Source organism: Suhomyces tanzawaensis (assembly GCF_001661415.1).
Source record: "Suhomyces tanzawaensis NRRL Y-17324 unplaced genomic scaffold CANTAscaffold_8, whole genome shotgun sequence".
NCBI classification, from domain to species: domain Eukaryota; kingdom Fungi; phylum Ascomycota; class Pichiomycetes; order Serinales; family Debaryomycetaceae; genus Suhomyces; species Suhomyces tanzawaensis.
In genome coordinates this window covers 427,011-444,786 of record NW_017963643.1, presented here as the reverse complement: position 1 = coordinate 444,786, position 17,776 = coordinate 427,011, and the positions used below count along the sequence as shown (strand labels likewise).

Here is a 17,776-nt window from a genome sequence, read left to right as displayed (position 1 = left end):
GTATTTCCTAGCAGATAACATGCAAACAGGTATCGAAGGGCGAATAATGTAGGAGATAGTTGTACTCCAAGCTGATTCTGGCTTGGTTTAGCAGAATGACATTTTTAACAGAATTTTAATTTTTTTTAGTTTTTCACCACCATGGCAAATACATAGAGACCTGCAAAATACGTCAAATATTTCAACTTTCATTCCATTGCTCCCAGGAGAGTCCTACAAAGGACATATCCTAGGAGAATTATTTTCTCCATTGCGATGCATATCAGGAGACTTGTAGGATTCACTCACTCACATTCCCAGTAACCACCATAGAGACCCTCAAACTACCCCGTAAATGTTGGGGAAAATTCCACCACCTCTACACTCTACACCTAAATACCACAAGACCTACCCTGCGCAATCTAAGCCATTTCTATCCCATCTTTGCCCGATCTCTGCCCCCTCTCTGCACCCTCCATCTCCCAACTTCCTCTCCTGATGGGCACCTATTTCTCGCCAACCCGCACTCGCCTGTTGGCGGCTGCACTCCCTCTGTGCGACCTCCACTCAACCCGAAGCCATCTCCTCCACACTGATCCATCAATCCCAGTGCCACCACTCCATTATATGCCACAAGGGACCCCCGCATCTCCGCCAGCAACCGCTTGACCAGCTGCCAGACTCCCGCCCAGTACCCGTTGTTTGTGACCCCAAACTCCCCATTCTAGACCCTAGATCCACGCTGTACACCAGCTCCGATCCACAATGTTCGAAGCAAGCCCTTCCAACATATCCACCCACTACTACAAACTAGCACACATCAATTCCATCAACTACTCCATCTACACTTCCAATGGAAACGACCAGTCGCTCCTCGAATTGGAGCTCCTCATCAGGCACAACCATCCCAAGATCTTCATAACCTATTACAACAAGTGCCTCTACCACTTTACGTTCGGCAACCAGACAGCCAGCGCCGACTTGCCTGAGCTCGTCAAGGGCGTGGAGGCCAATTTCGACTCCAACGTGTTCGACTCCTCCAAAGAGTACCCCACGCTCCAGTTGAAACACACCAACCTCGTCAACGTGGATGTGTTGTCGAATCCGCCCAAGCCGTCGCCCGGCGCCCCAGCGTCTCTTGACGAGAACTTGTCGTTGGCCAACCTAAGCTTCTTGAAGGCGGTGAAGAAGATGGTGTTATATAACCTTTCGTTGCACGGACTAATCCAACTCTTTGGCAACTACTGTGTTCTCATTAACGGCAAAAGCTCAGACGGAATGCACTCCATCCTCTACCTCGACTCCATCCTCTTGTCCAATGGTGATTTGTTGGTGTCGGTGGTGGTTAAACAGCAGTTGTCACTCTTTAGTTCCAGTGTCTTGGCCATCGAAAATGAAATAGACTCACAAATCCCGGCACAAACAGACCTACACTTTGTCATATATCTCATTCCAAGCGGAATCCGATGCCATTTGTTCGACACGGTCAACTTTCATAAAAATTTCATCAAGAAAACGATAGACAACGAGAATTTATTAACCTTGATAAAACTCAGCACCGGAGTTGACTATTTCGAGATGAAGCAAGAGATTATATGGGTAAAATTAATCCCCAATCTCAAGCATCTTAATAACCAAACTTCGTCAATATGCAAATTCATCCATTCTGTCGACAACAAGAAGTTCATTCTCTGGCCATGGAACTTATGTTTACTTCAGTTTGGGAAGTATGAATCCACAGACGAGGATTTTGAGGATTCAACAGATTCGTCAAACACCAACCCATTGTCATTGATATCAGACTTCATTGACTTCAATATCACTAATCATCAGAATAATCTAAACAACAACAATAATTTGCAGCAAGCAGGTCCTGCACCCTTTAGTATCTTCAGTGTCAACTCGTCTGGTAACGGTGGTGGTTCTACAGGACCAACTGGGCCTGGTCACGTAGAGCAATCTAAAGATTTAAATTCGATTGAGCACAATGACATAACGACTCCAGCAAACAGTGATATATTTGGCCTTCAGCAAACACCAAATGAATTTTTTGGTAAAGACGATCAATCATTCCAGGCATTTCCTGCAGAAACTGATCCATCAAAGAAAATTGATAACGAACCACAAGGTAACCAGGATGACATGGAGATAGACGACTTGTTTGGCGATGACGGAAGCGATATTGAGGTGTTAGAGCCCGAAGAAGCACAAAAGGCTAATCTGCCAAATAAGGAACAAGAAAAATCAAAAGATGACCCAGTCGAAGACGGTGACCATGATAAGAAGCACGACGACGTGGACACAGTTATGTCTAGCGAAGAAATAGGTCCCAAAGAAAAAGAAGAAGACGAAGAAGCAGGAAGAATTGACAATTTATTTGGTGACGATATTGGATACGAAGAGCACAATGAACCATCTTCCGTCAATGAAGCAAAGGGCGATTTCGACAATAGTTCGGTTAAAACGCAACTTCCCAAATGTTTTGAGAAACCTACATTCATTGATATTCCTAAAGACCAAATGATCAAGAAACTTCTGACACCTGATTACAATGATCCTGGTGCTCCTCTACCAATCATGCCCACTCCAGTGATCCCCCAAAGCACTAACTTCGGTTCACAATCTGCAGGTCCAGGATCTGGCCCGGCTTTCAATTCGGGTCCCGCTTTTAGTTCAGCTCCAACTTTTAACTCGGGATACCCCGAACTCCAGGATGAAAAACCCACTCAGAAGTCCGTTTTCTCGCCTATTATCTTCAACCCAATAATTAAGAGCAACATTGATACAAAGTACGGCAAGGGTGGTAAATTTTACGTTGATAAGGAATCTTCAGCTGATCCTGATATGGAGAAAAAGAGGAGAAACATGAGAGCTACCAGTGTTAGTGGATTCGAACCTCCATTTAGTAGAGAGGCCTTTATTGAAGGGGAAAGATTACAGAACAAGGCATATAATCCCTTGAACAATCCTACGTTCGATGATGATGAGGATGAAGAAAGTGGAGCTTCAGAAACAAGTGAGGAAAGTGATGCTGACGATGAAATGGTTGACAAAATTGGAATTTCGCCACCCCTCAAATTAAATACCACCGAGGATGTCTTCCATCCAAATGGTGCAGGTATTGGGGTAGCTGGAGTGTCGAACGGAACTGCAATTCACGAAAATCATTTAAACTCAAACAATTATGGATTGAACGACAAATCCATGATAAGTAATCAAGTTACTGCATCCTTTGGATCACCAAGCTCAAACCTGTTCATGAAGATTCCTCCACTCAAGCCAGACTCGCCATTTTATACTGGAGATCTTCCTAACAGCATGTCACCAATCGACCATAGTCCTCAACATCCGAACCAGACACCATCACAGAACCAGAGCACTCCTTCCAATCAAGCTCAGAATACCCCAACACCGAGTCATACACCAAATCAATGGGGCGGAAAAGCTGAAGATATCAAAATAGGTGAAGCTTCCAATTACTTACCTCTTATTTTGCGTAATATTAATGTTTCAACGATTCCAAACACATTCTTATTGAACAACTTGATAAGTGATCGTCTTATCCCGCTGTTCACAATTAATGTGGACGATGACCCTGATAATGATTTGGAGCTCACTCAGAATAATGAAATGATAATTACAGTGACTCACCTCGACATATTCCTTGAATGCATTGGCCCAAATTTGATCTATGACTTGGGATTGAATTCAAAGGGCCCCCAAATGGGCTATTATAACGATAAGCTCAAGAAGCTCAATGATGCATGCCATGAGCCCATTGATTATAAGTTGCCTCCTGCTTCGTTCAATGAAAGTTTTAAGGCCATTTTTCCAAACTCGTATCAAGTGAAGCTAGCAGAATTTCTTGCTGATCCGAAAGCACAGGAAGGAAATCTAGATATTGACTCACAATTGAACTTCTTGGACGATATAACCAACGATGAGGACATTTTGAACCCCAATTCATTGCCTATTAAGCTCAAGACCTTGGAATGGAACAGTATTGACACACAAGAGCTGAATACTGAAAATGCAAACAAGTACATGTCGATTATGAGTCAAATTAAAGATACACAAAAGATCAACGAGGAAGATCATTATTTCAAGTTACCCGTAATCAAGTCAAGAGTAATGAAAAATGAAAACATAGTTAACCTCAACACGATCGGTTTCAATTTCTGGAAATACCTCAACTTCAGCCCTTTAAAATCACCCAAGAATTTTCAGATATTGCTCATCAGTGAAGACAATGGTAGAGGATCATCATTCAATGGCGAATTTCTCGACTTGTTGTGCAACAGTTATAATGAGAATAACCTAGGGAACATTTCAAAGATCAATCTCGCATCAGTTGAATCCAGGCCAGATTTGGAGAGTATTATTGATGGCCAACTTCTCATGTCACACAATGAAGATGATGCATACAATGACACATACAAGTATATTAATAATAGATTAAACTCCTTGGTGGAACTTATCAAGTTGGATTTAATCAATAAGACCAATAATTTCGAATTTGACCGTCCCTTGTGCATACTTTTTGCCAATTTTAATGAGAAATTCAATTCGTTGTTGCAAATATCGAAGATCTTCAGGAATTTTAGGATCTTCTTGACACATCACCAGCTTCCATTAGTTAGGATTTTCACAAAGATTATTCCCGGAAATTACATCGTCAAGCAACGCCCTTACCAAAGAAACCAAATGAGGATTATCTCCAACTACAAGTTATCAAAGTTATCTTTAAATTTGTATAATCAATGTCCTACCTGTTCGAGCAACAATAGGGGGCCAGCCAATGGTACTCAGAATGGCTTGGTAGCAAACCACACTAATGGGCAAGGAAAAGTTTCTGATACTAGTCTCTATACACAATTGGTCCAGGAACCTCCAACAAAAATCCATTTCAAGTTTTTAAATACAAATTTGAAAGATAATAACTTCAAAGATGACATCTTCTTACATTTAGCATATGAGAGGTCAATTGACAAGAATTGGATTTCGGCAGCTTGGTCGGACCCATTGGGTGTGGTTACACACAGCAAATCATGGTACTGTGGGCAGAATGCAAAAAGAAGTATTCATGACTTGGGGGCGATCAGCGACGATATCTGGTCCATCTCCTGTGAATGTTTCAAAAAACTAAACGATGAAATGGGACGATCTAGTGGAGGAGGAATGGGAACAGGTGGAAATCCAAGTGGAAAGAAGTTTCTCGTTTTAACTCGAGTAAACAACGTCATTCCTGACGACGAATTGATTCATTGGAAGCGATTGAGTATTAAACACAAGGATGTTTCATTGATCGTGCTTTCGGTCAACGATTCGACAAAGTTGCTATTCTGTGATGATTTGCCAAATTCAGATATCTCGAATTCCAGAAATCTCAGTTCCAGTATCTCAGGACTCGGTAGCTTCGCTGCATCAAGCAACCTCCAGGCGTCTGTGAATTCATTTGAGAAGGATAGTAACAACGTTGGATTCAATTCTTCACCATTGATGACTTCTCCATCACTCGGACTCAACTTTCATTCCCCTCAACAGTTCTTGAACGTGCCTTCCAACTTCTTGTCTCCAGGAGACTTCGGGCCAGGCTCGACCAACAACAGTGGCGCAGGGGCCGAGGGTAATTCAAACGAAGGAGCTAGTCTTCCCCAGTCTATACTTCATGACTTGGACTCCGACATGATGGGTATCATACCTAAGGTACCCTTGCCATCGTTCAATTCGCCTGCGAGACTAGGAATGAAAAACGGATACTTATTCAAAAGACTCACCAACTCTGTGGTAGACTCTGCGGACAAATCTCGATCATCGTACCTCATATTCGAAGTGAACCTTCTCAGTTGCTCGAATTATTGGGATTTGGAAGTTTTGATGAAGTTAATCTTGGGTCATTACAACAAACTTATTGTGTTAAATGATATTCTCGGTTTGAGGGACTACGATGGGAACATCAACATGTATGATTTGAAAGAGGATCTCAAGAGAGAAGTTGAGCTCGGTAAGTTGAAGTTCGAGGTCGAAGGAATGATTCCCTGGCACATTGCTGCCGTGCGTAAATCTCTCGGGTACTTGACCCATATTTTGGTGGAGGATAGTTGAAGAATAAATTGCAGATAGCTTATGTGAAGAATATGATGAACCTCAAAATAATACGAACAGGTAGAGAAAACAACTCCCATTTACGCAAAAGTAGTATCTAAATATAATCTGTCTGTATTTATCAACCTAGATATTATTGATTTGAGTATAGTTGTTGGGTTCCCCAGAAATATGATAAAAATGCAATGGCTCATAGGGCTTCTAGAGATTCTACAGTAATTTACTAACATAAAACACCTGTAGTCTATAAAAAAAACCAGTTAAACCGTAATATTAAACAAATTAGTGCAAAATGAACATCCAAGTGAGGATAACGATCTTAGTATTGAATAAAACGATCATGAATAAAACAAAATACTAATGTCAATTTATTCTTTTTAATGCATTAGTCCAAATCCCCACTTACCATGATTACGCGGCTCGTGCAAGTAAATCTTCCTGAATTCTTCATGCAAGCAGATACCCAACTAGCCCAATAATGGCTACGGAAATTCCCAAGCTTCAGTATCTCTGCCTAAGTATGCTTCCCATATGAGAATCGGGGGCAACCCGCACTTTTTCTAACCCGCACACATAACCTGCAATCACTCCAAGGTGCAGGTTCACCATTGGAAAAATCCTCCATCAGTGACCCACACAACAAGTCAATCACACAAGAAGACGTTATCTACGATGTCTGATCCTGACCAATTAACACACGTCAAGGCTGATGACGAATCTTATGACGTAGTGGACAGAGACCAAAACGAGTTTGATGACGATGCCCTCGAAAACTCCGTGAATGAGGAGGCTGCACAACAAGAAGAGGACAAGCAGAATCTTAAGCGTCTGCGTGATACAGAAGAGCAAGGCGAGGGAGGAGACGAGGATGATGATGAGGAGGAGGAAGAAGAAGACGAGGATGATGATATCACCAACAAGAAGAGAAAGAGAAGAAGAGCTGCCAACCAGTTCGTTGATATCGAAGCAGAAGTCGATGACGAAGAAGAAGACGAGTTGGACGAAGACGATGAAGAGGCCGAACTCTTGAGGGAACAGTTCATTTCTGATGATCGTGATAATGCCGAAGGCAATGATGGAGACAACCAGGACGATAGATTGCACAGACAGTACGATCGTCGTCGTCAGGAAGCCGAAGATCAGAATGCTGAAAAGTTAGCAGAGACCTTAAAGCAAAGATACAGAAAGACCCACACCGTCTACAGAGGTGATAGTGCTACCAGTGGAACTGTATCCCAAAAGTTATTGATGCCTTCTATCAACGATCCTTCCATTTATGCTATCAGATGTACCCCTGGCCGTGAAAAGGAATTGGTGCGTAAATTGTATGAGAAAAAGAGAACTTTGGATAGACTGAACCGTCCGTTAGATATCTTGACTGTTTTCCAAAGAGATGCATTCAAGGGTTACATCTATATTGAAGCAAAGAGACCCGATGCTATTGATAGTGCATTGGTCGGAATGGTTAACATCTTCGCCAGAAACAAACTCTTGGTTCCAGTCAAGGAATATCCAGATTTGTTGAAGCAAGTCAAGTCTTCTGATGTCGAAATTGTTCCTGGAATTTACATTAGAATCACCAGAGGAAAGTACAAAAATGATCTCGCAATTGTGGATAACTTGTCAGAAAATGGTTTGGATGTCCGTTGTAAGTTGGTCCCAAGACTAGACTATGGAAGAAATGACGAGATTGATAAAGATGGAAAGAAAATAAAGCTGAAGGTTAGACCACTTCCAAGATTGTTCAACGAACAAGAAGCCAGAATGTATGATGGTGAATTCTTGCAACCAGGAAGAGGACCTCGTAGTTTTGTTTACAGAGGTGAAGAATACAATGACGGCTTTCTCTTCAAAGATTTCAAATTACAATTTATCCAAACTAAAGATGTCCATCCTTCATTAGAAGAACTCGATAAATTCCAAGCGGGTAACAGTGAAGAAGATGGGTTGGACTTAGCTGCTATTGCTGCATCATTAAAGAGCAAAAACAAGTCCGATGGAAAGCAATCAACTGCATTCCAGCCAGGTGACAAGGTTGAGATTCGTCGTGGTGAACAAGCAAAGACCGTTGGTTTGGTTGTTGAAGCCTCATTGAATGAAATTACTATCTCGGTTACATGGAGTGGTGATCCAAAGTTCGTAAATCAAAAGTTGACAGTTCCAGCCAATGATTTGAGGAAGATTTTCAACGAGGGTGATCACGTTAGAATTGTCGAGGGTAAACATTTCGATGAAACAGGTTTGGTTATCAAGATTGATGGTGATTCCGTGGTCTTAGTTAGTGACCAAACCAGAGAAGATGTGAGAGTTTTCGCAAACTACTTGGTTAAAGCCACTGATTCTTCCCTGAATATCGACACAATGAACAGTAAATATGACATTAAGGATTTGGTTGAATTGAATGCCTCATCTGTCGGTGTTATTGTGAAGGCAGAAAAGGGTATTTTCGAAGTTCTTACCTCAGATGGTAGAATTTTGCCTATGAAACCTTCAGGTATTGCATCCAAATTGCAATTAAGTCGCCGTGAACAAGTTGCCACAGATAGAAATGGTTTCACTGTCAAGGTGGGTGATACCGTCAGGGAAGCTTTGGGAGACAAAAAGAAAGAAGGTGTCATTTTACACATCTACAAGAACTCCTTGTTCATTAAGTCCAATGAAGTGGTGGAAAACTTAGGTATTTTTGTCACCAACCGTATGGATGTTAGTACCATCACCACCAAAGATTCCATGGTATCCAAGAGTTTGGGCCCAGACTTGAGTCGTATGAATCCTAACTTGAAGCTCCCAAACCCAGGCGCTGCTACTGCAGGTTTGAAAACCAGAGTTGGAGGACGTGACAAGCTTCTTAACAAGGATGTTGCTGTCACGAGTGGTAGTTACAAGGGTTTGAAGGGTAAGGTTGTGGAAACAGATGATATTAATGCTAGAATCGAGTTACACACCAAGAGTAAGAAGATTAAGGTGAATAAGAACAGTTTGAATGTTTTGATCCGTGGAGAAGCTATCCCATACTTGAGATTCATTGGAGCAGCATCCAATGATGCTCCTCAGTTCAACAAGCCTTCAGCCCCTGCATTCAGTTCTGGGGGAAGATCTTCCTGGAACGGTGGCGCTACCCCATCTGTTGGCGGTGGTGGGTCTTCGTCTTGGGGTAATGCAGGAGGTGCTTCATCCTGGGGTGGTGCAACCGCCTGGGGTGGTGGTAAAACTCCTGCCTACAACGGTGGAAAGACTCCAGGAGCAGGAGGAGCATCCACATGGGGAGGATCTGGAGGATCTTCTAGCTGGAACCAAAATGGAGGTAACTCTACTTGGGGTGGAAGCGGTGGCAATGGCGGAAACTCCACTTGGGGTAGCAAAGGTGGTGCTGGAGGTAACTCGACGTGGGGTAATAATAATGGAGGCAACTCTTCGTGGGGAAATAATAATGGAGGCAACTCGTCCTGGGGAAACAATAATGGAGGCAACTCCACTTGGGGATCCAGCGGAGGAAACTCTAGTTGGGGAAATAAAGGAGGAAGAAGTTCATGGGGACAGCAATAACCCATCAAGAGTTGCTGGCAAGCACTTGACTATTTGTATATTATGAAGTCTATTAATATATTGTACATTAAAAAGCTAACATTTTGGGATGTAGATACAATTTTGATGTGCCAACTGAGATTCCGATGTGTGTTGATGTCAGTTCATATCTGATTAGGTAGGGTTGTGAAATTGCTACACCCATCCAAAAGGTTTAGTCTCAAATCATCCTCTTGCAAGCTTTAGAGCCCATTTCATAGCTTTGATTTTATTACCAGAATAGTTTTCCTAGATTGATTTGCAATGGTTTCAATTGTTCTCACATCCTGGACAGTTGTGCAATGCTTCATGAACGAAGACATCGCAATCAATGCAAAAATCGTTGGAGCACTTCATACATCTGTACCGGGAACTGGTCATGGACTCCAAGGACGCCTTCGATTTTACCGAAACACCCTTTGGGAACATCAAGAGACATCCGTAGCAATACTGGCTGGTATAGCTGGAGCTGACTGGAACTTCAGTGAATGGGGCCAACGGCACCAAATGATGGTACGACCTGGCCAAGTGGGTGGAAAGAATCAACATCAACCCACAAACAGGACAAACTGTGGGTAAATTACTTACTTTGTTTTTGCATTGCGGGCATTGGTACCCAATAACATTGTTCGGGTTCATGTCGCTCCCAAGTTCTCCAGTTGAGACCTCGACCACTTGCTTGGAGTCCTCGGAACCCTGAGTGGGATGGGAGGCACTCAATTGGGGGAAGTCGATGTTGAAGTTGGGGTTGTTGATGGACACTGTGAACTTGGGCTGGATCTTGGATGGGAAACCCATTTTGATCAAAGGCACCCCGTTCTTCTTCTCATTCTGCTCGGCCTTGTCCTTTTCAGAAATGGGCAACGGCACCACACAGTCCATCAAAAGTTCCCTGAAATGGGTCTCGTGCATGATGACACCGTAGTTTTTGGAGGAAATGCTTTTCTGTTCGTTGTTGGTTCTGTTGACCAACTCCTGACAAATTGACACCTGTGCCGAGAGTCCGATGATCTTTACCTTGATGTCGTCCCGCACCAAGTGGTCGATGGTCTTGTGTATATCGCCCGGGTCACTGGTGAACAAGGCCCCAAAAATGAGGAGGATCTCCTTGGAATTTTTGGTGTCGTTGGAGTGGCCCCCACCAAAGTTGTACATCAACATGGAGCGTGCCATTTCCAACGAGTTCTGCAACGAGGGGTCGCCCTTGGGCTCGTATCTGTTGTGCTGTCTGGCTTTCAACTGTCTGATTTTGTCGATATGGTACTGGGGCAGCCCGCTAACCTCACTGATCACGTTGGAAACCCCGTTTCTCATCATCAATATCCCCATTTGCGAGATGGGATTCTGGTCGAAGAACTCCACAATGAACTCCTGGATCAACGAGAGGGTCATGGCGAATCTGGTGGGTCTGAGGTCCTTTTCGAGCATGGCCAGGGACCCATCAATCACCACGATCAACGTCCGAATAATGCCTCTTTGGAACGGGGTTGACGGGTTCCGCATGATCTTCTTCTTGCGGGCCTCGATCATGCTCTGGATGATCGACTCCAACGACCTGTCGCCATTCTCGTCGTTCTTGACTATGTCCCACGATCTCTGGATCTCGTCTTCCCACGCATACCCATTGGCCCCCTTGAGGTCGCTGATGGCGCCGTTGGCGCTGGATCTGGTTCGTCTCGACACACCATCGCCCTTGGGCGAGTCGGTGGACCCTCTGGATGGAGGCATAGAAGGACTGAGGTATTCTTCATCTGAATCGTCCATGATCACGGTGTGGCTGGCAGTGGCAGGTCGAGGCAGGTGTATGGATGGAGACGAGTGAAGTATGTATGTGCTGGCAGTGGCAGTATAGTGCGATGGCGATGGTGAGTCTCTTCCTGGACTTGTATGGAATGAATGGTTTGGTTGTAAATAGTGATAGATCTGGCGATGGGGCGCGGCGGTGTGCGAGTGCCAGTGTAGGAGAGTGAAGAAGAATGAGGAAGTGAGAATGAGAATGAGAATGAGAATGTGAGAATGAGGAAGTCAGAATGAGGAAGTGGAATTGAGAAGTATTGGGGCTGAGATGGTGGAGATGGGTAGAGTGGTTAGCCTGCTGGTGTACGAGATACGGAGAGAGGGTGTGGAACGGATAAGAATTATTGAGCAGGATTTATCAGTCTATTGATAGCAAGTTGGTAGTATAGACAGTAGCGATGAATTAGGCTCTGACTGAAAAATGCTCATTTGACTACTTGTGTAGAAAGTGCTTATTGCTATTAATGAGATAATGCTAGTTTCGAACTACAATTAGTACGTGGCCGTCGTTCTAGCTCATAGCCATTATTTGAGTTCATTCACAGTATCTTTCAGTTAAACCCAAAAGATGTCCTGGAGTGGTAATCATAAACTAAGTGCAAAATTGCTGCATTTGTAATAGTAGAAGAGCAATGAGGGAAGGAGGGCAATTATTTCAACATTATCTAAGAAACGATTAATCCAATTAGGAACGGAGCAGCTCTCGCAAGAGGCTCAGGATGTCATGCAATTACTTCACTCCTTGGAACCTTCCGCCAATTGAGTACAAATAATTAATTTCAAATACTTTTTCTACTAGTCTTCCTTTTGGATACATGCCTTGTATGTGGTAACGTTTCCAGCCATAGACAAACGGAGCAACCTTGGGGAATGCTGAAATTTAGATTCCAGTGCATAGTTCTCTAGTTAGGCCACATTAGCTGGCATGGAAAATCTACGCCATGACTTCCAACAGATGGCTGCGAATTCGAATACTGTGACCACATAACATCGTTGCAATTATCCTACCTATGCACAATAACACCTACTCACTTCTATGTACATCTGCCCTCTTCCTCAGTTTATATCGTACAGGTAGATCTCTTCTCCCAGCTTATGTTAGCGCCGTGTGCCTCAGGCAAAACCACCATTGAATCGAAACTGGATCTAGGTAATCCTCTGCCCTCTTCTAGTGTCCACCTGAGGTTCCACACCATCGTTGCCAAGATTACCCCGAGTTGAAGGTGTGCAAACTGCTCACCAATACATCTGTGTCTACCGCCACCAAATGGCAAATATGGAGAGGCCACTCCCTTGGAGACCTTTCCGAACCCATAGTCAACAGTTTCGTCTGAGTCTTCTGTTTTCTTTTCATCCCATCTATGGGGATCAAACCTGTTGGCATTTGAAAACCATCTTTCGTTGGTCATAGCGTATGCAACACTAACGAGTACGTAGTGACCCTTGGGAACAACGTAGTTGGTGCCAGGGACTTTAAGCGAGTTTTTGACCTTTCTGAACGTCGAGTGAAGTGGATGGTGCATGCGCAACGTTTCTTTCACGGTGTTGGTGATCAAAGGCATTTTCTGTAAATTTTCGTAGCTCAAGTTGTCCAAGTCACCATCCAAGACTGTCTTCATCTGCTCGTATATTTCATCCTGGATTGCAGGATTTTGGGCCAACCGCAACAAAAACCACGCTGACGTTGTAGCAGAAGTATGCTGGCCACCCATAAGAATACCTATCAAAAGGTTAGCAATTTCTTGGTCTGTCATTTTCACTCCATCCTTGTAGGTTGAATGTAACATCAACGAGTCGATTAGGTCCCTTCCAGCTACTATATCACCGGATTCCCTTCTACTCTTGATCAAGTCCATATAAGCCCCAGAGATGGCCCGTTGAGCGTGGTCTCTCTTCTTGTTGTGGGGCAAAGGGATGTTAGGAAATACGAAGTTAATGGGCACGAAGGCCTTATCCAAGTCGGTGTAGAGTTGGGCAAATGAAGTGTCAAGCTTGGAACGCATTTCTTCTCCCAAGAGGCATCTCGACGCAGTGAGAATGGTGACTTCGCTCTGTGATTCAAGCACGTTAGTGACTCCTCTCTTGAGGATCTGCAAGTCGTACTTTTTGGAGCTCTTCAAGTAGTCCACCACTTCCAGCTTGATTTTATCCACATATGTGACAAACGAGTTTTTGGTCAACGCGAACTTGGCAAACTTCTTCTGCTCGACTAGACGCGAATTGGGACAGTCATAGATCACTCCCTTGCCAAATGCAGGCGTGGTAAGGTGACTGTAGGCCTCCTCAGCCGAAACGTCGTTGAGTTTGGCATTGAACACAAACTCGTGTCCTTTGGGTCCGAGATACACTGTCATGATTCTGCCGAGGAGCATGAACGAGAACACGTCGCCATGGATCTGCCTGCATTCCTCAAAGAACTCGTAGGGCCTGAGGCCATAGGCGACTGCAGATCCGAGCCATGGGATCCAGTAGAATATCAATGGAGCTCTGTCTCTGCGGAAAGAGTAGCAATACTGCCAGGCGAGATTGAGTACAAAGGCTCCAACGAGAATGTAAAGTAGCACGAGCATTCTGAATAAGTACGGTTTGGTAAAAATTCAGACAATGTCCAGCCTGGATACTGCTGATTGGATTGAGTCGGGAGGTGGAATGGACTCCAGCCTGCTGGGCTGTGGGACTATTTATACCGGGTCCTGGCAGTGGTGGAGGTATCAGCTGATACTGCGGCGTGCGCGGTTCAATTTGGTTTTTTGCAGCCTTTTACGATCGTTCCGCGTTCGTATAGCCAGTAACAAGTAGGGAGAATGTCAGGAACGAACAAGGACTACAGTCTCGCATTCCATGGAGACAGCCTTGTAGCAGCTTTCGTGAAGACACACGTACCGGGCGGTGCTGAGCCGTGGCGGGAGCTCGCGAGGGCGCAGTGGTGCCAGTGACGACGGTCCAGTATTGATCACTTAGTGGTGGCGCGAGGGAGAAGGCAACTGACGAGGAGGAGGAAGATTCGATGGAATTGATGGTTGACGTTGGTTGACTTTGGCACACGGTAGTGGTAGGAGCACTCCGTTGGATCTCGATCTTTCACATCGGTGGTATTGGATCCACTGCTTAGTGCTGGATCTGCCGCTAGTGCTGCTCGCACTAAACTGGGCAGATTTTCCTGGTCGCTCTACGGTGCTAAACGACAGTACGACGCTCGCGATGCAACGTCGTAATGCATACAGCTGAAGGTGTCAAGAACGGACTTTTGCATTTGCGTCCATCTGCCAAGTCCGAACGATGAACGAGCCTCTCTGCTCGTATAGACTGAGTCAGAGATACTGGGTCAGTTTGAGTGGTGAGGTAATGTTGCCAACGTGTGTTAGGGAGGAGAGAGAGCAGGAAGGCTAAGGCTATTCTACGGTCCTAATGGGAAGTGTTCTATATTTTCTCTAGATGAACCGTTAGTTGCTTGAAGACACCAGAATGCAAGCATCGTGTTTGTTCGTTGCTGCTGAGCCTGTGTGATACGACTGGGTGCCAATCGAGTGGTAACCAAGAATACCTGTTAATTCGTGTCGGAGTTCAGTAGTCTATCATGTCAGATTCAAATTGAACGGATCCTGAACTACAGTTTAAATTTAAGATCAACTGATTTAAAGCGATTATTGCTTAGAGTTTTATATCTCGGTCTTTCTTTGTCAAGCTGAACAGATTCTGAACTGCAGTAGAGGTTAATTCTTTGCCGGGTTGAAATCCTGGCCAGTAGAGATTTTTCTTTGTGACAATTAAATGCTATTGCTGGTAGTAGGCGTACGTGGTGGTATTATTGGTCGATCTATATCTATGGCACCCGCCTCTGCTATTTACATTGACTCGTTGGCACAAGCATGAGCCGCCAAGTTTTGAAAGCCTTAGAACTCGCACAGATCCATCCGAGCCTAATCTCCTGTCACGGTATGAGTTTCCCTGTAATTTTGGATGCTTGTTAATTTATGGATTTCTGGTGTATAGTGCTTTGAGACTGTGATGTTTTTGTCTGTATTGTTATGTGGATTAAGCACAGGTGTACTTACGATTGTGGTTTTGGTTGTGCTTGTGCTTGCCGTTATTTCTCCTGTTCCACGGACCAAGACATCACAGTCACTCCTCGTGACGCCGCTTCTTTGGGTTGTATTTCTCAATGGCCTTCTCGTACACCACTCGTCCGTCGTCACCGATGTCATAGAAAAGACTGAGGAACTCATTGATCTGATTTTCGTCCACCGTTCCCATTTCCTCTTCCATGAATGGAACTTTACGCAATTCGTCGATATTGATGAATTGTTGGAGACTGTACCCTTTTCCTGGCTTCACTGTGATTTCCCTGTCCTTTCCCGTGAACACATCGAGCCGTTCCTTGCCATACATGGTGACAAACTCGTCCTCACTCAAGTTGAAAAAGTTATCGGGGTACAATTTACTTTCAATCTCAGTATTCTTCTTGGTCTTGGGAACAGGTGCACTTTCGTTCTCCTGGATATAGAAGTTTCGCAACAACTGGATAGCTTCCGTCCTCATGACTCCTCCATAGCTGGGATAAGGTGGATCCGTGCCCAATTCATCCCGGTGAACCGATAACACCGTGCCGTTGCCTCCAAAACGGTCGTTTCCACATCCATACACCACTTCTCCAATTCCGATCTGGCGAAGAAAAGAAGCACACATGATGCACGGCTCCACCGTCACATACAAGCGCATCTTGGAAAAATCCACGTCCTGGTCCATGAGCCTGGCAATGGCAATGAATTCCGCGTGCTTGGTGCCGTTGAGCGAGATGTTGGTATAGTTATACCCGATGCTGACGATGGCAGAGGAAGCCATGTCTTGGATTACACACGACACTGGAGTCTCGTTGATGAGTAGGGCCTTGTAGCCCACGAAGAGGGCCGTGGCCATGTGGCGGAAATGGGAGGACAAGTCCATAGTTGGTGGTCCAGGACAGGAAGAGAGCTTTGATGGATATCGCATCATGTGATACGTCACGTGTGGTAAGATGTCCAGATCTATATCGACCCACCTGCCTTTTCTTATCCCCACCATGTCTGACCTCCACAAAGCGTTCATGAGACGCATGAAGCGGGGCCCTGTCCCTCATACTGGCGTTCCGGGAGCGGCTTCAGCTTTACCAGAATTGACTGAAGACGAGCTGCTTGACGACCAGGCCACGATAGCTTCTTTGGCCCACCACAACCCTTCCCAGTCATCCTCGCCCTCTCCCACCCCAGAAGACGACGAAATCCACAAAGCCTACCAGGCCTTCAAGTCCAGCTTCTTCACGGTCCACGAGACTTACCATTTCAACGGTTTACCATCCATCAATACCTACTATAGACCTCCAGAAACCCCACATTCCACCATTTTCGTGTGCCTCCACGGAGCAGGGTCTTCAGCCCTTACATTTGCCAAATTTGCCGAGGAGGTTGCTCGAGCAGAGGACGATGTAGGTATATTTCTCTACGATCTTCGAGGGCACGGAGACTCAGCCAAACTGGATGACTTTGGCTTGGATTCGTTGGCCAAAGAGCTCAGTGCTGTGGTAGACGAATTTGTCCTTAGACACCTCCCAGCATCCAACGAGCTGCGCTCGATCTACTGCGTAGGTCACTCGTTGGGTGGGGCTATAATGTCCAAGTATTTGAGCGATGATACCTACGAGCATCGGTTGGTGAAAGGGTTGATCCTTCTTGACATTGTGGAAGAAACTGCCGTCAGGTCTTTGGTGGCCATGCCCACGTTCATTGCAAATCGTCCGTTCAAGTTCAAGTCCTTGAGCCATGCAATCGAGTGGCATATGAATTTTCTCTTGTTCAACGAAGACTCGGCTCTTTTGAGCATACCAGACTTGTTAAACCCGGACTTGACATGGAAAACCGATTTGTCGTTGACACAGCCGTTTTGGGACTCGTGGTTCCATGCGTTGACCGAGAACTTCCTTAAGTTCAAGAGTCCAAAGTTGTTGATTCTATCTACCCACGAGACCTTGGACAAGAATCTCATAATAGGACAAATGCAGGGCAAATATCAACTAGTGGTGTTCAACAACAGCAACAAGTCGGGCCATTTTGTGCACGAAGACCTTCCTAAACAAGTATGCATCTGTGTGTTGGACTTTTTGAGAAGGAACGAGAATCCAGGCAAGTTTTTGAGGCACAACTTGGGTGTTGTGCCCAAGTGGGGTGGCCAAATCAATAAATAATCTGGCTGATTGTTCTTTTCTACGACTATTTGTTGGGAGGGCCATTAAATGGCATGAGAAAATTTTATTTTAGGTAATTTCAATTGGAGTTCATTCCAAGGTACAAGTTGAGTC

The 17,776-nt window shown here is 44.7% G+C and overlaps 6 protein-coding genes across 6 annotated transcripts; 3 read left to right on the top strand and 3 right to left on the bottom strand.

Annotated features, from left to right (window-relative positions):
• Positions 1–744: 744 nt before the first annotated feature.
• Positions 745–6,283, top strand: SRB9 (Srb9p; the record flags this gene model as incomplete). The annotated part of the gene is made up of 3 exons (XM_020211072.1): positions 745–2,248; positions 2,339–4,780; positions 4,829–6,283. The coding sequence occupies 3 exons, from the start codon at positions 745–747 to the stop codon at positions 6,082–6,084; spliced, it is 5,202 nt and encodes a 1,733-aa protein (XP_020062239.1). The 3' UTR covers positions 6,085–6,283.
• Positions 6,284–6,523: 240 nt separating this feature from the next.
• SPT5 (transcription elongation factor) lies at positions 6,524–9,940 on the top strand. Its single transcript, XM_020208122.1, has one exon. It carries the CDS (start codon positions 6,757–6,759, stop codon positions 9,628–9,630), a length of 2,874 nt encoding a protein of 957 aa, XP_020062238.1. The 5' UTR covers positions 6,524–6,756; the 3' UTR covers positions 9,631–9,940.
• On the bottom strand, positions 9,919–11,412 carry CANTADRAFT_57171 (TFIIH/NER complex subunit; the record flags this gene model as incomplete). Its single annotated transcript, XM_020210665.1, has 1 exon — positions 9,919–11,412. One exon carries the CDS (start codon positions 11,410–11,412, stop codon positions 9,919–9,921), a length of 1,494 nt encoding a protein of 497 aa, XP_020062237.1.
• Positions 11,413–12,506: 1,094 nt separating this feature from the next.
• CANTADRAFT_56755 (cytochrome P450) lies at positions 12,507–14,015 on the bottom strand (the record flags this gene model as incomplete). Its single annotated transcript, XM_020210623.1, has 1 exon — positions 12,507–14,015. One exon carries the CDS (start codon positions 14,013–14,015, stop codon positions 12,507–12,509), a length of 1,509 nt encoding a protein of 502 aa, XP_020062236.1.
• Positions 14,016–15,567: 1,552 nt separating this feature from the next.
• Positions 15,568–16,389, bottom strand: CANTADRAFT_8265 (tRNA(adenine34) deaminase; the record flags this gene model as incomplete). Its single annotated transcript, XM_020211269.1, has 1 exon — positions 15,568–16,389. The coding sequence occupies one exon, from the start codon at positions 16,387–16,389 to the stop codon at positions 15,568–15,570; it is 822 nt and encodes a 273-aa protein (XP_020062235.1).
• Positions 16,390–16,504: 115 nt separating this feature from the next.
• Positions 16,505–17,662, top strand: PPE1 (carboxylesterase-mitochondrial 37S ribosomal protein YmS2; the record flags this gene model as incomplete). The annotated part of the gene is made up of 1 exon (XM_020211268.1): positions 16,505–17,662. One exon carries the CDS (start codon positions 16,505–16,507, stop codon positions 17,660–17,662), a length of 1,158 nt encoding a protein of 385 aa, XP_020062234.1.
• Between the last annotated feature and the right edge of the window lie 114 nt (positions 17,663–17,776).